This window comes from Xenopus laevis, chromosome 1S (genome assembly GCF_017654675.1).
Source record: "Xenopus laevis strain J_2021 chromosome 1S, Xenopus_laevis_v10.1, whole genome shotgun sequence".
In the NCBI taxonomy this organism is placed as follows: domain Eukaryota; kingdom Metazoa; phylum Chordata; class Amphibia; order Anura; family Pipidae; genus Xenopus; species Xenopus laevis.
The window spans coordinates 166,849,044-166,867,423 of NC_054372.1; the positions used below are offsets into that span (position 1 = coordinate 166,849,044).

The window sequence follows — 18,380 nt, forward strand, 5'->3', positions numbered from 1 at the left end:
TTTGTCAATCTCCAGCCACACAGTGATGCTGTAACAGGTCACCTGCAATATCCTATTACATTGTACTCAATAAATCCACATTAATCTGGTAGTTTATATTAGCAGATCATACTAACTAAGTATGTTTAATCTAAGCATATTGGAACCTTGAAAAGCTACAACCTAAAAAAAGACTACAGACTAAATGCTAAGTAGGCACAAAAAAATGGTACATAGCAGTAGCAACGAAAGTTGAATTCCTGTTCCACAGGTATAAATACATACTGTACAGTATGTACTGTACAGTTGTGAAAAAGAAACACAAAAGATACAAGAGAAGTTAAACATATGCAAACCAGGTAATACTGTAAACAAAACTGTTTTTATCGCTTATAATTGGCTGCCTGAGCAGTCCACACATCACCCTTTGGTTAAGGCACTTTTATCAGACCATGACTAGACCAAAGAATAACTTTCACACCTTTTCACTGTTTATCTGACAAAACAGAAAAGGCCTAAAATAGACCATTGTCGCTTTTGAATTCACCTTTGATATTTTTCGGATCATTTGGTACCAAGAAGGCGGGCAAAGGAAAGTCCCAGTACAGGGGTGTACTACTTTCTAATTTTAGCACCGAACAGTCAAGAGACACTTCAAGCCACCTCCCTGAAACTAAACAAACTAACCATAAATAAGTACATGGAAAAAATGAACAGTTGACACACTGAAATGATAAGTATATATAGAAATAAGAAAAACCCTCATCCATTAACCAATGAAGTAATTGGTTTTATCAGACAGAGAGATAAAGCTTCACCACCTTCATTTAAAAACAATAATGAGGGGGTGTAATATGTTTTGTTACCGCAAAAAACGTTCGCAAAGTCCACTGCGAAAATTAGCGACCATGTTTGCGTCTTTTTTGACCAATTACAGACCCCAACTACTTCCTGGCAAAATTTGCGACCAAATTTGCAGTGTATGTAATAAAATTTCGCCATCACATAGCGTATTTTGTGACAAAATATTTAACAAAACTCGAGAGCAGGTGTTAATGCAAACCTTTGCCAGCGAATTATTTTACATTGCAAGCAATGCTAAACATCCGCAAAAATGTCATTTTACACATTGCTTGTGATTTTTAATTACATTCCCCCTAAGTCTAATTTATGAACATGAGTGCAAAGATCTAGATGGACAAAAAATTGAGTGCACATTGGCACTATAGGGAGTCCTTGAGTTACATGCACCCGACTTACATACAACTCATGCTTACATACAGAGTCTATTTGTACTGTGGTTTGTTTGGCCTTTATAAGCATTTAGCTTTAATAAACCACCTGCCCACAATCCCCTCTGGTATGTGTTGTCTACTGCAGAGCACAGTAAAAATACATATGCACAGAAATGTAAAAATAAATACTATCTGTCTTGTTGCCGTTAAGTTAATGTATATGTTTTAACTTACAGTATATACAGATTCTACTTAAGAACAAACCTGCACACCATCTTTTATTAATAGAATGTAATATATGTTGCAAAGTTTGCCTCTAGTAACCTATTGTAACCAACAGGGCCACCATCAGGGGGTACAAAGGGGAGTGGCTGGGGAGAGTCTAGGTTGTAACCCACCATGCAATGAGTGGTAACTACAGTAGCTTTTGTTAGCACTAATGGGTTGCTATGGTTTGATAACCTGGTGCCAGCGTTGCAACTTTTATTATGTTACAGTAACAGTCTAAAGGGAAAAATGATAAGACCATAATGATAAGAATGAATGGATGATACAATCCTTGGTAAGGTTAAAAATCACAGACAGTGACAGCAAACACACTGACAGGCTTTCAATCTGTGAGATTGAGTATGTCTTTGTACAAAATAAGATACGTTCATATTATTATCTAGATGTTCAGATAGTGTTTATGCAACATAAGCCCATCTGAACAAGCTCATGTTAAAATGGGGGGGGGGGTATTTTTTGGTTCTGATGTGAACGATTGTCTGGAAATATGCTAAAGTGTATGCTCACAAGGAGAATGGTTTGTGCACAGCCACCAATTTAATCAAATGTTTAAGGATATTAAACAGGCCCAGATTTGCGGCAAGGCCGCATAGGCCCGGGCCTAGGGCGGCAAAGAAATAGGGGCGGCATGCCGCCCAGCCGCCGTTCAACTGCACCAGCTGCGCCGGCGGTTTTTTGCCGGCGCGCTGGGAAGGCGGGCGCTAGGACCGCGCGGCCGCCTGGTCGGACCGTGCGGCCTAGGGGCGCGCAAAAGTTAAATCCGGCGCTGATATTAAACAGGTATTAATGATATTACACAGAATGCTTAGGTCCTGGGGTTTTCCTCAATTCTTCTTTAAAGGAGAAGGAAAGCCCCAGGGCGCAAACCCCCCCCCCCTCCCTCCTCCCCCCTGGCCTACCTGTCCCCCTGGGCAAATGCCCCTAACTTGTTACTCACCCCTCTGCGCAGGTCCTGTCCACGGAGTTCACAGTCGCCATCTTCTCCCACGCGCGTCTTCTTCCTGCTCTGACCGGCGTCTTCTGGCGCATGCGCAGTAGGAACAGGTACCGGTACAGCTCTATTGCGCATGCGCCGAATGTCACGAAGTGAAATCGGAAAACTTCGTGACATTCGGCGCATGCGCAGTAGAGCTGTACCGGTACCTGTTCCTACTGCGCATGCGCCAGAAGACGCCGGTCAGAGCAGGAAGAAGACGCGCGTGGGAGAAGATGGCGACTGTGAACTCCGTGGACAGGACCTGCGCAGAGGGGTGAGTAACAAGTTAGGGGCATTTGCCCAGGGGGACAGGTAGGCCAGGGGGGAGGAGGGAGGGGGGGCAACACAGGGGAGGGGGGGAGGGGTTTTGCGCCCTGGGGCTTTCCTTCTCCTTTAAGAGCCAATTTCCATTTTTTAAAATGGAAATTCAGCTCTTCTAGTGCAGCGAGCACAATAGCGCTCGCTGCATTAGCGATGTGGCCTGCCTCGACCCGCTTTGATGCTACAAGTTAGAAGCGCAGAGGGGGGAGGCGACAGCAGCCCCTGAAACGCGCCTGTCTGCACGGCCTAGAGGAGCGTGCCTAGGAAATCCGGCCCTGTGTATGAATGCATAATATAATATGGTCAAGAAACTGCCCTGGAATTTTTATATCCTTATAATACCCAAAAGCCATGAATATCTTGTAAATGATATCCTTACAAACGGTGAGTTCTGATGTCATCACTTATGAACGGTGAGTTCTGACAGTGTCGGACTGGCCCACCGGGATACCAGGAAAACTCCCGGTGGGTCAAGGTGTCAGTGGGCCCTCCTGTTTCTAACCTTTTGGCCTATTTCTTGGTCATTCTCTATTTCTTTATGGGAATAAAGAGGCTTAATAATGATAGAATAGAGTATAGTATGTAGACAAAAGACACTAGGAGAATAAAGAGGTTGAGTGAGGAGGTACAAAAGTTTGGAGATTGGGCCCTCAACCTAAGGTTTTCTGGTGGGCCCCTGGTATCCCAGTCCGACACTGAGTTCTGATGTCATTTCTGTCACATGACTCACTGAAACTTGTGTATTATAATAAATAAAGTACCCCCAGTTGCAAAATATGAGGATATTAGAAGTTACCTCAGAGTTCCATGACCTGCATAAAAGCACTCGGCCTTCGGCCTCGTCATGAAACGCCTCATTAACTTATAATATCCTTATATTTTACAAGAGGGAGTACTTTATTCACTATATAATTTACAATAGGGGGTACTTTATAAATGCTTGGTGATGTTCTCCATTATAATTAGTGTTTGGTGTTATAACTTGTGTGACATTTGCTGAAAGGTGTGTATTTAGAAAATGGTACCTCTACCACCTGTTATAAACCATAAAGGTATTGGGAATCACCTCAGAATTCCAGGAGCAGTATAAAGGAGCAAGAAGCCTTACAGTTAATACAATATTGAAGCGACTTCTCCTCACATTTTACAGTAATGGGGTGAATGATTCCCTTTTATAAGCCCTTGGAGTGAATACAAGTAGCACACTAGCACAGTAGTGACTGCAATACTGCATTGACTGCATCACTCGAGCAGGTACTTCTGTTGCTCTTATGATATTCGCCAACTCAAGACAAAAAAAAGCACCCGTTTTCCCTTTCCTACATAAACAAGGAAAAGGGAACTAAAAGGACACGTCTGTCCTGATGTACAAAGTGCTCTGGTATAAATGAGACAATCCTAAAGGCTACAGAAGACTGAGTGAGTGAGGGAGAGAAGCGGTAGAGCGCGAGCATGCGCAGTGAGGTTGTTTTTCACAAAGCTGCACATAAGTGAGCCGGCACACTGCAGACAGGCGTCTTTATAACGAGACCAGAGGAGTGAGCGCAGTGACAGCAGCTGCTGCTGTTACTTTTTTCTACCTGTTCTTCCCAAATGCGCTGAGCGAGACCGAGGCTGCCTGAGGCCAATGAAAGTTCCTTACTTTTGTTTCCCCCCACGCAGAATATTTTTTTATATCTTCCCCCTTTTGTTACAATCATGGTGCTGGGGAAGGTGAAGAGTTTGACCATAAGCTTTGACTGTCTCAATGGCAGCCACGTCCCCGTCTATTCCAGCGGGGATTCCGTCTCAGGGAAGGTCAATGTGGAAGTGACGGGGGACATTCGGGTGAAATCACTTCGGATCCATGCCCGGGGCCACGCTAAAGTGCGATGGACGGAATCCAGGAATGCTGGCTCCAACACTGCCTATACCCAGAACTACACTGAGGAAGTGGACTATTTCACTCACAAACACCTCCTCATTGGCCACGAGAGAGGTGAGTTAATGCTGGGGGGCTGCTTATTATGTTGGGGGGCTGCATTGGGGCACAGGTGATGTGGGTTATACCATGGCTGTGCCCAACTGGTGGGGGTGTGTGTGGTGCAGCGTGAGGCTGTTGTTGGAGGGAGCCCCGTGTATGTGGGGGTGATGGAGCAGGACGGTTGGGGCCCCATGGAGAGTCGGGGAGTCGTTGCACGCAGGGTGTGGGGGAAGTGAAGGAATCATCTTGTTGTTCTGAAGTTTACACCACCCTTTGTTAGAAGCGGTTCAATCCTGTTCTCGGCTAGTGGTGTCAGTGGAGAGAGAGAGCTGTGAGTGGGAGGGGGAGCCTGCGCTGCTCGCACGGGATTGGACGAGGGGGAGTCAGGTGGTGAACATGACTGAATCGCTTCCAAAGGCGAGAGGCACTGACTGAATAACAGCTGCAATGTTCCCCCAGATACATGTGTTCTGTCTGTCTATGTAATCTATATAACTGAGCCTCACACAGTGCGTCGCCTGCGCCTTCATTCCACACACATTGTCTCTATTATATTCTCTCTATTTCCCCTATCTCTTAGCGTTAGTGTCCTGCTGTGGAGCTGGCCCTGCTGTTGTATGAATGGCTGCCGGGTGGAGTGGGGCAACCTGGAGGGGATTACTCGCTGTTGGTTCATTATTACAATGTATTTTACTAGGGGCAAGACCAGTGTCTGCGGGTGGGGGGAGAGGTCGGTGTATTTCGGTAGGATACGTGTTGCCAATCTCTTTATGAGGAACTCGGCATGGCCTGACTGTATCATATACACACGGGAGCGTTTGGGGCTCCATGTTACTACGGGCGCTTGTGAAAAGCCAGTATATGCTGTAAGAGCAATAGGATAAGGAGACAGAGCACTGCCAGGCTCCTCTCATAGGGCTGCTACATTGTGAGGAGGTTTAAGCAATGCACCAACAGGTGGCAAGCCTCAGACATTATCTAGCAAAGCGCCCAGGGCATTGTTTCACCGGAGTGTGTCTCAAAATGGACTACTATTGGACCTCAGCGACTTACAGGTTGAACCCGTTACAGTTACGTGAAACTGCACACAAGCTTGGTTTGGTGGGGGTGGAGGAAGGAAACGGCAGCTGCGCCTAGCTCGCTTTTGATTGGACCAGAGCGGTTTGTTAGGTTGTTGCCAAGACGACGTCCGTGGGCTGCGATTGGCTGGCCTTGTTGCTTAGGGCGCAAGGGAACAAGTGGAGTGGGATGGGGGCGTGGCTATGACGGTTTAGCCTTCATAGATCGTGTGGGCGGTGACCGTGTAGCAAGTTCTCGGCGTTAGCAGCTCGATTTCCTTCAGTGAATTTTGTGGCAGGGACTGTGTGGAATTTGGAGCCTGAAATAGGCGCGTAAAGTGTGATAACAAGTACTGTACGTACTCGGCGAGATTTATAGTTTAACAGCAAACGGGTCTGTGGAGAGGGAGTTAATTTCAAATATAGTGTTGCTTTATACAGTTTGGCACTGGGACGCGTGCTTAGAGCTGTTAGACATTGTTTAGTATAACGCGCTTTAGACCCTGAGCAGCACACATCCAGCATGGTCTCCTATACACCCGGAAGCTGGGGGTGGGTGAAGGAGGTGGGCGGAGACATGAAGGAGGTGGGCGGAGACATGATGTTAGGCTGCGCTGCCTGATCTCTGCGGCTGTACTACGTCATGTGTATGCATATGAGGGACTGGCTGAGGATCTGCTTGCACCGGTTCAGGCCGGTCCTCTCCTGCTAGAGTCTGCTTGTGATTGACAGCTCCACACTTGTTTACCACACTGTGCGGCTGCTTCTCGCTCACTTTGCAGTTCATTGCTGAGCTGGCACAAAAGGAAAAAAAAAGTATGGCAGGGGGAAAGTGCTGCTTCATGTGTCAGGAAAACCTATCCAATTCTATTCATTCAAGCAGAATGCCGTTCCGTTCCAGAGCACCGAGCGCTCCCTATTTTATAAATAGATGGACCAGTCCATAATGTTCATTTAGTATTATTGTTGAAGTAGCTGGTCCCTGAATGTTGTTGCACTAGGGCTGCATTCAAACAACTTATGGTCTAGCAATCTTCTGCCTGTGTGGCTAAACTACAACTCCCACAATCCCCTTTACAGTCAAAGGCTGCACTAGAGCTCTCTCAGTCAATGAAAGAGATATCTATATGTAATTCTACATCCCCTCACAAAATGTGCTAAGCTGGATCCTGCCAACCCACAGAATGTGACTCGGCTGCTTCCACACCCATGAGCAGATACAATATCTCCCAAATGTTGGCCAAGGTCAAGTTGTTTACTTCAAATAAAGGAGACCCCTCCCTGATATCTCACCTTCCCCCGGTGCGGTCACAGAATTCAGGATTTCATTGTTTCCCAGAGGGACAGGTTTGATGGGTTTGTTCAGGAGCACTTCTCCTGCCAGGGCGGTGACTTTTTGTTTCCCCAGGCTATATGCTTTCGTGGCCATATGTGCCGATTAACATCAGCGCTCCCTCACTGCAAAAAGCTTTGTTTTTAAGTCACATTTTGCACATATCCCCTGCTGGTGACATATTATGGTAGTAGATATACGCTGGGATATGTAGTCCACGCAGTAAGCAGTATAGTTGATGTGCCTTCTTTGTTGAAACAGGCCATACACTTTAAACCAGTATGCTGCTGCTTTAATATGTTATTACATGTGTCTATATATTTATTTTCTAGATGATGATAATTCAGAAGAAGGACTAACCACTATTCATTCAGGAAGGCATGAATATGCATTTAGCTTCGAGCTTCCACAAATGTAAGTTGTACACGATTTGTCCGATGCAAAGAGCTCAGTGATTCAGAGTGAATCATAAGTGGCCGAATTGTTAGAGGGATTAAAAGGGTAGTTCACCTTGTGAGTATGCTATAGACAGTGATTATTCTTAGACAATGGAATTAGGGATGCACTGAATCCACTATTTTGGATTCAGCTGAACCCCCGAATCCTTCATGAAAGATTTGGCTGAATACTGAACTGAATCTGAATTTGCATATGCAAATTAGAAGTGGGAAGGGGAAAACACATTTTACTTCCTTGTTTGGTGACAAAAAGTCATGCAATTTCTCTTCCCCGCCCATAATTTGCATATGCAAATTGTTAGAGGAATTAAAAGGGTTCACACCCCTAATTTGCATATGCAAATTAGGATTCGGTTTGGCCTGGCAGAAGAATTTGGACAATTCCGAATCCTGCTGAAAAAGGCAGAATCCTGGCCGAATCCCAAACCGAATCCTAAATAGAAATATTTTTTTCTTTTTAATTTATAGCTATTTGATCAGCAGCAATCCCGTTTGCTAGGGTCTAGTCCTTTTGAGGTAAAGATGAATTCATAAAGATCCAGATTAATTAATAAAAAGTAACAAATACAATTGTAGCCTTAAAGTTTCTTTTTCTTCAGATGAAGGTAAATAATTTTACAACCTATTTAAAAAAAGACCAGTTGAGAAGTTACCAAAAAGAGGTAATTCCATAGCATACTAAATTTTAAAGGTGAACTACCCCTTTAATTGCAGTGCTAGCAATTAGTCATTTTGTTTTTTGGGGTGTTTTTGAAGTTGCTTAAGAATTTGCAAAGCAGAGGGAACCCGGGAAAAGAAATCCAGTTAGTTTGCTCTAAACAAAGATTCCATTGGCATACAATACCCTATAGACTACTCATTGGGTTTTAAAGTAAAATCCATCATCCCAACTATAAACCAACGAAACTGTAAATGTATTCAGAAGAAAACATTCAAAGGATTTAAAGCTGACTTCTCTAAAAACATTTAGTTTCTTGTTTGGCTAAACACTAAACTGTAAGAAGTTTGTTTTGGCAATATCTTGATTTTGCTTTCCTCTCTTGCACAGACCACTTGCTACCTCATTTGAAGGCAGACATGGCAGTGTGCGCTACTGGGTGAAAGCCGAATTGCACAGACCCTGGCTTCTACCAGTAAAATTAAAGAAGGAATTCACAGTCTTTGAACACATAGATATCAACACTCCTTCATTACTGGTAAGAATGTCTGAAGGACTCTCGTACAAAGCTAGCTTAAGATATTGCTATAATACTTATAGAAAACTTACAGAAAATACCCTTAAAATGAAAGTGTTAAAGATATAAATGTTTACCTTGTTGGAGACATTCTATGTAGACTAGAAGTTAGCGCACCTCCCATTCCACTGTAAATAGGATACAGATCATATATTTTGAAAAGTTCACTGTGGCCTCCATTCATTATGGATATATGTAAGGAGGTCATTTAAACAATAAGCAATGCACTGAAGCTTTCCTACCTATTAAAAACTTGCAAATGGAAAATAAACTTAAAGGGATCCTGTCATAATTTTTCATGATTCATGATGTAGTTTTTATTTCTAAATTACACTTACACTGCAAATACTTCACTCTATAATTGCATTCCTGAACCAGCAAGTTTTTTTTTTTTAACTGTAATATTTGCGCATAGGCAGCCATCTCAGTTCATTTTACCTGGTCATGTGCTTTCAGAAAGAGCCAGCGCTTGGAACTGATGCTTTTTCTGCTTTTTGAGTTTCCGATACTCAATGTAACTGAATATGTTGCAGTGAGACCTGGATTTTACTATTGAGGGCTGTTCTTAGATCTACCAGGCAGCTGTTATCTTGTGTTAGGGAGCTGTTATCTAGTTAGCTTCCCATTGTTTTATTGTTAGGCTGCTGGGGGGGAAAGGGAGGGGGTGATATCACTCCCAACTTGCAGTACAGCAGTAAAGAGTGACTGAAGTTTATCAGAGCACAAGTCACATGATTGGGGCAGCTGGGAAACTGACAATATGTCTAGCCCCATGTCAGATTTCAAAATTAAATATAAAAAAATCTGTTTGCTCTTTTGAGAAATGGATTTCAGTGCAGAATTCTACTGGAGATGCATTATTAACCGATTCATTTTGAAAAAAAAAATACCATGACAGTATCCCTTTAACTTATAACTAAAGACATTTTGCCCTTTACAATTGTATTCATAACTTTTTGTGTCTTGTGTAATTTACTAGATTTTTTTTTGTTTGTTTTCTTTCAGGCACCCCAAGCGGGCACAAAAGAAAAGACCCTGTGTTGCTGGTTATGTACCTCAGGTCCAATATCCTTAAGTGCCAAAATAGAAAGAAAGGGCTACACACCAGGTAGGTTTGTTGATGCCTTACTATAGCTCTCATTGTACTAGGGTTTGTTCTACAGAAGCTGTAGTCATGTAAGGACTTCTTAATCCCAACCCCCTATACTTATTCACTATTTACACATTATCTGTAGCTTATGGTTCTCCACTTTTCTCATTCTTTTCAAGGTGAGTCAATTCAGATCTTCGCAGAGATTGAAAATTGTTCTTCCCGCATGGTGGTACCAAAGGCAGCCCTTTATCAAACTCAGACATTTTATGCCAAAGGAAAAATGAAGGAAGTCAAGCAACTTGTTGCCAACCTGAGGGGAGAGTCCTTGTCGTCAGGGAAAACAGAGACTTGGAATGGCAAGCTGCTGAAAATTCCACCCGTTTCCCCTTCTATCATTGATTGTAGCATAATCCGCGTGGAATATTCTCTTATGGTATGTTCCGTTACTTAAGAGACATTCGCTTCAATGCAAGCTGTTTATATCATACATTTTCTAAATTTGCCTGCTCTCCGGTTACACATCTACTAGAATCCTCAAAGACCCAGGGCTGCGGGGAAGTGTTGTTATTAGGGATGCACCGAATCCACTATATTGGATTCGGCCGAATCCTTCTTGAAAGATTCATACAAATACCGAACCAAATCCTAAAATCCTAATTTCAGCTGGGCAGAAGGATTCGGCCGAATCCTGCTGAAAAAGGCCCAATCCTGGATTCGGTACATCCCTAGTTGTTATGACTAGTATTAATAGTTCTTTATAAAGTGTCTCCATATATCGCAGCACTGTAAAATCATATATACATCGCACATACAGATTACATAACATACACAAACATGGACCAATACAGGAGATAAAGGGATGCTCTGCTCCTTAGAGTTTACAATCTGAATGGTTTTAAGCAGTTGGAAGACTGTGTGGAGCAAACTCTTCAGTATTTTAATTTGGCACTGTTCATGGCAAGATTATATTTTGACTCCTTAACTGGACCTCTTTGTAATTTACTGAATCTCTTTATTATCGCAAATATCATCGTGACATGCTTTTTAGGCATCTTGGGGAAGGCTGGTACTGTAATTTAATAAATTACTGGAAATAGAAAATAATCAAGATTAAATCTTTATATTGCAGGTATATGTGGATATTCCAGGGGCTATGGATTTATTCCTTAATTTACCATTGGTAATTGGCACTATTCCCTTGCATCCATTTGGCAGTCGGACATCCAGTGTGAGCAGCCAGTACAGCATAAATAATTGGCTTGGTCTGACATTGCCAGAAAGACCTGAAGGTAAATTTGTAATTCTTTAAAGGCTAAGTTATTTTTTGTAATTAAAGATTTTTTATGTGCTACAGCACAGCTTTATTTAAGCATGCTCATCTCTTAGTAAGCTTTTCCATTGTTTGAGTCTCTGTTTGGTTATTATGGTCTATACAAACCCTCAGTGCAATCCTAAAATGGCAATTATAAATTCTTATATTTGTGCATTAAATCAATGTTACAAGTCTTGGGCATTTAGCATCCATAAAGTTTTAAGAAGCAAGTGTAATTCGAATTATCTAGTATAAGTAATCCTAGAGCAACTTGACTTGCTGCGTAATCATTGAAGACGTTTCACTACTCATCTGAGCAGCTAGTTCAGTTCAGTTCAGTTGAACTGAAGAAGCTGTTCGGATGAGTAGTGAGATGTCTTTAGTGATTACTCGGCAAGTCCAGTTGATCTAGAATTACTTATACTAGATATACCATGGTCTGGATAAATGAGATCTTCATAGTCCTATTGCCATTCATTTTGGAGAGAATATTCTAAAACTGGTTCAGGAATATAAAAGAACAAGAAACCACCTACGCTCTATTTCAAATTATATCACCCATACATGCTAGTATTCTTGTAATAGTATATTTGGTTTGGCCTTTCTTTCTTATAAATGTTCCATTTTGTAATGTTGTTCTGATTAAAATGTCCTCTTTGTTTCATTTCAGCACCTCCTAGCTATGCAGATATTGTAACGGAAGAGCAAAGGCAGAATCTGATGTCTTCAAATGCTTGTAACAACTTTGAATTGGCTCTTCAAGGACCACTATTTGCATACATCCAAGAATTTCGTTATCTTCCCCCTCCACTATATTCAGAGGTAAGCAACTTCATGCCCTATGTTTAAGCTTTCTAATTGGTGTCACACCAAAGCAATTATATATATATCATCACTCTTGAATTGTAAGATGCCATAATCTCCTCAGTGAATAAAATGGGATATAGGCATTTATAATTTTGAATTAAAATGAGAACTTTTTTTTTTTCCAAATGGTAAACATCATTACTAGCTAGTAAATAATAATGAGCCATTGTAAATCTTCCCCTGGATTCCATATTAAAACTCTGCATATGAAAGAAGTTAGCATATTGTACATTATCATCATTGCATCAGTGTAATTGTTGAAATGTCAGGGGTTAGACAATTGCCTTTTTGCCCCTATAAAACTCACAAAAGCCTTTTTCAATCTCCTTAAATGTCGAATGATTCATAGTCTGCGTGACTTGCAAGATTGTCCCTGGCCATCTTGCAATAATATAAGCAGCTATTTGTTTGTCACTGTGGGAGAAACAACGGCACAAAAGCAGTGAACAAAAAGTCCAATGTTAGAATGAATGAGTTGTTCAGTAAGAGGAAGAATAAGGTTAATACATTTTTGATCTATGTAATTGAAAAACAAATCCTCTCTGTACTCCATCCATTTATTTTACTATGATTTGTAATTATATTGCAGTGAAAAAGAGTTGCCCTTACAATGCAAGCGTGCCCCACAATGCTAAAATTACCAAAGACTTTTCTTTTTACCCTTTATGAAGTATTGTTTCCAAGAGCCAGCAGTTTGTAGAAAGATTTTTCAGATCTGCATCTTTTAGTCTGCTTTTCTTCCAATTGGTCAGCAACCTAGATACTTCTTTCATCCCCCTTTAAAGGGGCAGTTCACCTTTAAATTAACTTTTAATATGGTGTTGAAAGATATTCTGACAATTTTCATTTTTTATTTTTAGTGGTTTTTCAGTTATTTAGCTTTTTGTTTAGAAGCTGTCCAGTTTTGTATTTAAGCAGGTATCCGTTTGCTAGAGTTTTATTTACCCTAGCATAAAGGCTGTGATTTAAACAAGTGACTGCAATATCCATAGGTGAAGGAATGCATACAATTAAGTAATGAAAAGCAACAATAAAAATAAAACTTTTTTTGCCGTACCAGTTACCCCCATCTGAAATCTACAAGGAAGCCTAAAAGGAAGGCAAATAATTAAAAAAAAAAAATAACTATAATAAATTAGGGCATTCTATAACATAACAAAAGTTAAACTTTATGGTCGACAATCCCCCTTAAACCTCAGATGAAGATAAGACTGGCTAGTGAACCTTTTTACAGCAGCTTTCTTTTCAGACTATGACTCCCCAACTGTTTTTTAGTTAGACAATAATTGAATATTTAAAGTATTTTTCTTTTCTTTTAGGTGGATCCTAATCCAGATCAGCCCACAGAAGAGCATCCTTCCTGCCCATCTCGCTGAGGGATTCTTTTTCCTTACAGACAAGACTCTAAACTGCCTGCAAGAAGTTATGGCAGTTATGTTGTAGATGCACTTCAAAGGAAACTGCTTTTCAGTTTGGAAGTGGCAGACTTAATCAGCCTCTGGTCGTGGTTCCAGCACACGCTGCATTATAACGTATGTGTGCTGTATATGTACGGATGCTCTTCCACTCCCTTGTGGGCCCAGTGAAGAAGCTGCTGCATTCGTACGTGGTCAAGAGATGAGGATGCACATCCTATTAGTACCAATATGGATCCGCTTTAAGATTTGCACACTCAGTACGAATTTAGAGCAGCTTCATTTCACTACAGCTTTCATTCTTACCAACATACACTTCAGCTTGGTTGTGTTTTGCACACCCTGAAGTGAACTAAAGTTTTGAGAAACTGAAAACTTACAAATGCACTAAGCTTTTTTTTTTTTTTATTATTATTTTTTTTTGAGTTGTTCTAGCCCATTCTTTTACCCACTTATGAACATGCACCGTATTGTCCTTTCTGGCTGCTTTCTCAGCTTGGATTCAGCAATCGATATGTCTACAAAACATCTAATGCCTTCACACTAATCCTTACTGCTGTATGTTGTCTTGCAGCCCACTGTAGTAGAATAGCAGCAATTTCAAGGGGTTATTGAAATACAGAAAGGAGACCTAAGGGACTAAAACGCTCATAAAGATTGTACATCTAAATTTCATTCAAAGACTTGTTGCCTTTTTACTGTTGCCCCCCCCCCCCCCAAGCAGAATTTTGTTACAGACTTCCTACAAATCACTTAAACTCAGGAGAACTCATTACTTGCCAAACCTTGGAACGCTATTGGTGTTTTTATGTTGCTCTGTTCCATGTTTTACGAGTTGCATGACTTTGTGCTGGCTGATACCATGTACAGACAGGAAAAGCTAAAAAAATGGTTCTTTTGTTTAGTTATATGAGATTCCCACCTGCTTAAAGAGGAGGCTTTTACTAAGTTAAATCAGGGCATTAATTCATGTGGCACTGTAGAGTAAAGGTCAGTAGACCATATGTATGGATATCTCTTACAGGGACGATGTGGCTTTCCCTGTCTTGTAGGCCTAGACATCCAGTATATGGCTTGCTGGCAAACAAAAAAAAAAATTGCAATAAGAAATGAAAGAGGCTCCAGAATAAGTGTAAATAGTGCACCAAGTTGATTGTGTGGTCCAGGTGCACCAGCCTCAGACCCCCAGCTTAAGCGAGCGTCAAACTGAAATACACGGCAAAAATACAGAGCTACAGAGGAATCCACAGGCTAAAAATTGTAAGTAAAAAAAAATAAGTATAAGTCATAGTTGAAAGTATATGCATCTCCGTAGGCCCTACGCGTTTCATATCCACCTGCTAAAGAGGCTGCACAGTATGGTTGGATGCCTATGCTATATCTTATTTGAAAGAGTACTTCCATTCATAGAACAAAACAAATGAATCCTTGTCCATAGCTAAATAGTGAGGTTAGCAGGTAACACGGAAACCGTAAAGAACCCAGTGCAATACCTTGGAGGTATTGTTCTTTATGGGGGAGCAACTGTTCTGGTATGAAGCCAACAACCCAAGACCTTCTAGCTTCCCAGTATGTTTGTATTAGTCCTAGCACAAAGCTGATGAAAGTTAGGAAAAAGAACTGTTCTAGATGCACAAACTGATGACATTGATTTAAGTTAGGACATTTAGTTCCCTCCTACAATACAGCCCTTCCCATGGTTTTCTTTGTAGATGTTGTTTTTGTGCAAGGCTTCTGTACAACATTGACCCATCGTTCCTTTTCCACTGTCCTTGTTCTCCTGGCTGTAAGTTTTGAAATCTCTCTTGTTTCAAGAGCTCTCGACGTAAAATCACAAAAAAAAAAAAAATATATGCTTTTTTTTGTTAAGTGTCCTTTTTTTAAGCTAATTTAGTAAAATAATTCCACAATGAAAGCTTCCAGAGCGAAGAATTGTAAGGTTATAATTAGTCACGTTTTAAGTGATACAGAAGATATTCGACCCCCCCCCCTTTCCAGAATTATTGAGGAAATAAGAGCAGTTTGACATATTTTGTACTGTGTATTTCTGTTTCCTTCAATGTTTTGTTGGTAAGTCGGTTGACTTGGCATCAGAGCTAGTCTTTCTTAATGCAAAGCCCAGATTCAATTTCCTAAGGGAAAATCGACGTTTATACTATTTATAAGTAGGGCTTATATTTATTTCCCCCCTCAATAAGTTCAGGTAGCAGAAAAAAGAACTTATTGTGAGCTCTGAATAGTTTTACTCTGGGTATCTGCATTTATAAAGGAGGGGCAGCTGCTATACTGCCAACCTCAGCTCCCAGCAGAATCCATTAATTTGTCACTTTCCTTGGTGCTGTTGATATTGCTGGGCAATGCCTCAGCCAAAAACAAGCATCATGGCATTCCCCACTGGTAGAAGCTATGCACAGGAGGATTGTTCATTTGTATACAATTCCTTTTACCCTGCTGTTTTTTTTTTAATTTTTAGGGGACAATAAAAGCAGAATAAGCCCTGCTTAGAAATAATGTTTATTTTTTCCTTTACGAGTACTGGGAACAATTATTTTTTTTGTTTGTCTATGAGGAAATAGGGTTATGAATGAAGAAGGGGTTGACCAATAAACCCTAATAGCCACTGCAAATATTTGTGACATTTAGCATTATTAAAGCCACTGGCGCTGTATTGCATGGAAATGTGGTCATCAAAATATGCTAACAATTCTGCAAAGTTTGTGAAAGTATTTTGCTTTTAATGTATAGAGGCATTACATTTTTTTTTTAATAGTGGTCAGTTTCTTTTATAAACCAGAAGTTGACAACTTAGTCCAGTATTGGAGATTCCTGATTGTAAATTAGGAACATGCGGAGTGAAATCCGAATGATAGAGAAACAAAGTGCAATATTAAATGTATGTATGCTTATAGATCTGAATCTATGGCTGTTTGTACATTTATTTTTTGTTTTGGTGCTGAACATGTTATTGTACAGGCTCCAGTTTGAAACAAACTTTATGTTGGAAAATGTTTTTGTTTTTTCCTTTTTGCTCTTCCTTGTTTAAAATATAAAAAGATCATTTTTGTAATCGAGACTCTTGTGTGGTTTGTGGGAAGGTAAATGCAAGATTGTACGTATGGGTGGAAAAAGGGTGAAGACACAGAGGTACTTGTAGCAGCTACTTGTCACGGCTACAAAATAGACAATAGTGGTACCGGTAATTGGTTTTCCTAAAAGACACTACATTTTTAGCAGAGGCAATTCTCTGTATTATCTATGGTATGGTATTTTGTAGCCACGACAAGTAGCTGCTACTAGTAGGTCTGGAGCTAATAGTATCAGCTACATTTTGTTACTAAAGTGCCAAATTAATACTCTGCCATAGACAAGGCTGAGAATTGCCTCTGCTAAAACACATAGTGGCAGATTTATTAAGGGTCGAATTGAAAATTCTAATTTTTTTTTTTCTATGGTCAAAACTGTCAAATTCGACTACGGAATTATCCAGACTCGATTCCATTTTTTTTTTTTAAAAAATATTTGATTTTCGATATTTATCAAACGCTGAATTCGAATTGGACTGTTCGCCACCTAAAATCTGCCGAATTCATGTATAAGTCAATGGGAGAGGTGCAGGGACCAATTTGGAGATGTTTGTGGCCTTCCCGACACTCATCTGGTTTGGTTGAATTGAATAAGATTAGATTAGAGTTTTCAGGTCTGTAAACTTCGTCCGAGATTTAGATATTAGATTTTTTTTCTTAAATAACCCCCCAGTCTAATTTAGAGTATATTCAAATTTAAGGGAGTTTAAAAAAACTCACATGAATTTGAAATTCAACCCTTGATAAATGTGCCTCGTTGTGTCTTAGGAAAGCCAATTACCACTATTGTCTATTTAGTAGCCGTTACAAGTAGTTACTGCTACTAGTGGCTCTGTGTGTCTTCAAGGGAGCATCTCTAAAAGATCCATTGTGAGTATCAAGTATGTATAAAGCACATAACCTCTTCAAGATCACTGCACTACATTTCTCCCTGGTGTCTAAAAAGCGAGACTATAGATTTATAAGCGGTAATTTTGGTCCTTACTTTGCAAATGCCCCTTCCTACTTTGTTCCGGGGGTGTCGCTGTGGGATAGTGGGGCTTTTATCTATTGTTCTCTGCCTGCAAGTTACATTTCTCTGGACTTTATTCCCCATCTTTCTCTTTTTTAAAGGGATACTGTCATTTGAAAAGGTTTTTTTTTTTCCCCCCAAATGCATCCGTTAATAGTGCTGCTCCAGCAGACTTTTGCACTAAAAGTTCTTTTTCAAAAGAGCAAACAGATTTTTTCATATTTAATTCTGAAATCTGACATGTGGTGAGACATATTGTCAGCTTCCAAGGTGCCACCAGTCATGATAAACTTCAGTCACTCTTTACTGCTGCACTGCAAGATGGAGGGATATCATCCCCCAAGCAGCCCATTAGCAGAACAATGGGAAGGTAACCAGATAACAGCTCCCTGGTAGATATAAGAACAACAAAATCCATGTTCCACTGTGACTCCTTCAGTTACATTGAGTAGGAGAAACAACGGCCTGCCAGAAAGCAGTTCCATAGTCCAGTACTGTCTCTTTCTGAAAGCACATGACCAGGCAAAATGACCTGAGACACCAATATTATAACTAAAAAAAATACACTTGTTTGGTTAGGAATGAAATGTTACATTATAAAGTGAATTATTTGCAGTGTAAATAATTTAGAAATAAAACTACACCAGAAAAATCATGATCGAATCCATTTAAAGTGTCAGTCATTGTGCATGTAAAAGTCATATGCTGTGTGCACCACTTAACCCTTTAAATGCAACAGTTCAGAAATATAT

General features: G+C 40.6%; 1 protein-coding gene across 4 annotated transcripts; it reads left to right on the plus strand.

Moving 5' to 3' along the window:
* The first annotated feature begins 4,281 nt into the window (after nucleotides 1-4,281).
* Nucleotides 4,282-16,600, plus strand: arrdc3.S (arrestin domain containing 3 S homeolog). Of its 4 annotated transcripts, none has more exons than XM_018239850.2 (8): nucleotides 4,282-4,777; nucleotides 7,486-7,567; nucleotides 8,660-8,807; nucleotides 9,852-9,954; nucleotides 10,116-10,372; nucleotides 11,069-11,228; nucleotides 11,922-12,073; nucleotides 13,438-16,600. In XM_018239850.2, exons 1-8 carry the CDS (start codon nucleotides 4,498-4,500, stop codon nucleotides 13,492-13,494), a joined length of 1,239 nt encoding a protein of 412 aa, XP_018095339.1. In that variant the 5' UTR covers nucleotides 4,282-4,497; the 3' UTR covers nucleotides 13,495-16,600. The 4 variants fall into 4 exon arrangements, with proteins under 4 accessions (XP_018095339.1, XP_041436400.1, XP_041436399.1 ...); XM_041580465.1 differs by lacking the exon at nucleotides 4,282-4,777 and adding an exon at nucleotides 5,154-5,428; XM_041580466.1 differs by lacking the exon at nucleotides 8,660-8,807 and having other exon boundaries at nucleotides 4,743-4,777.
* The last annotated feature ends 1,780 nt before the right edge of the window (nucleotides 16,601-18,380 follow it).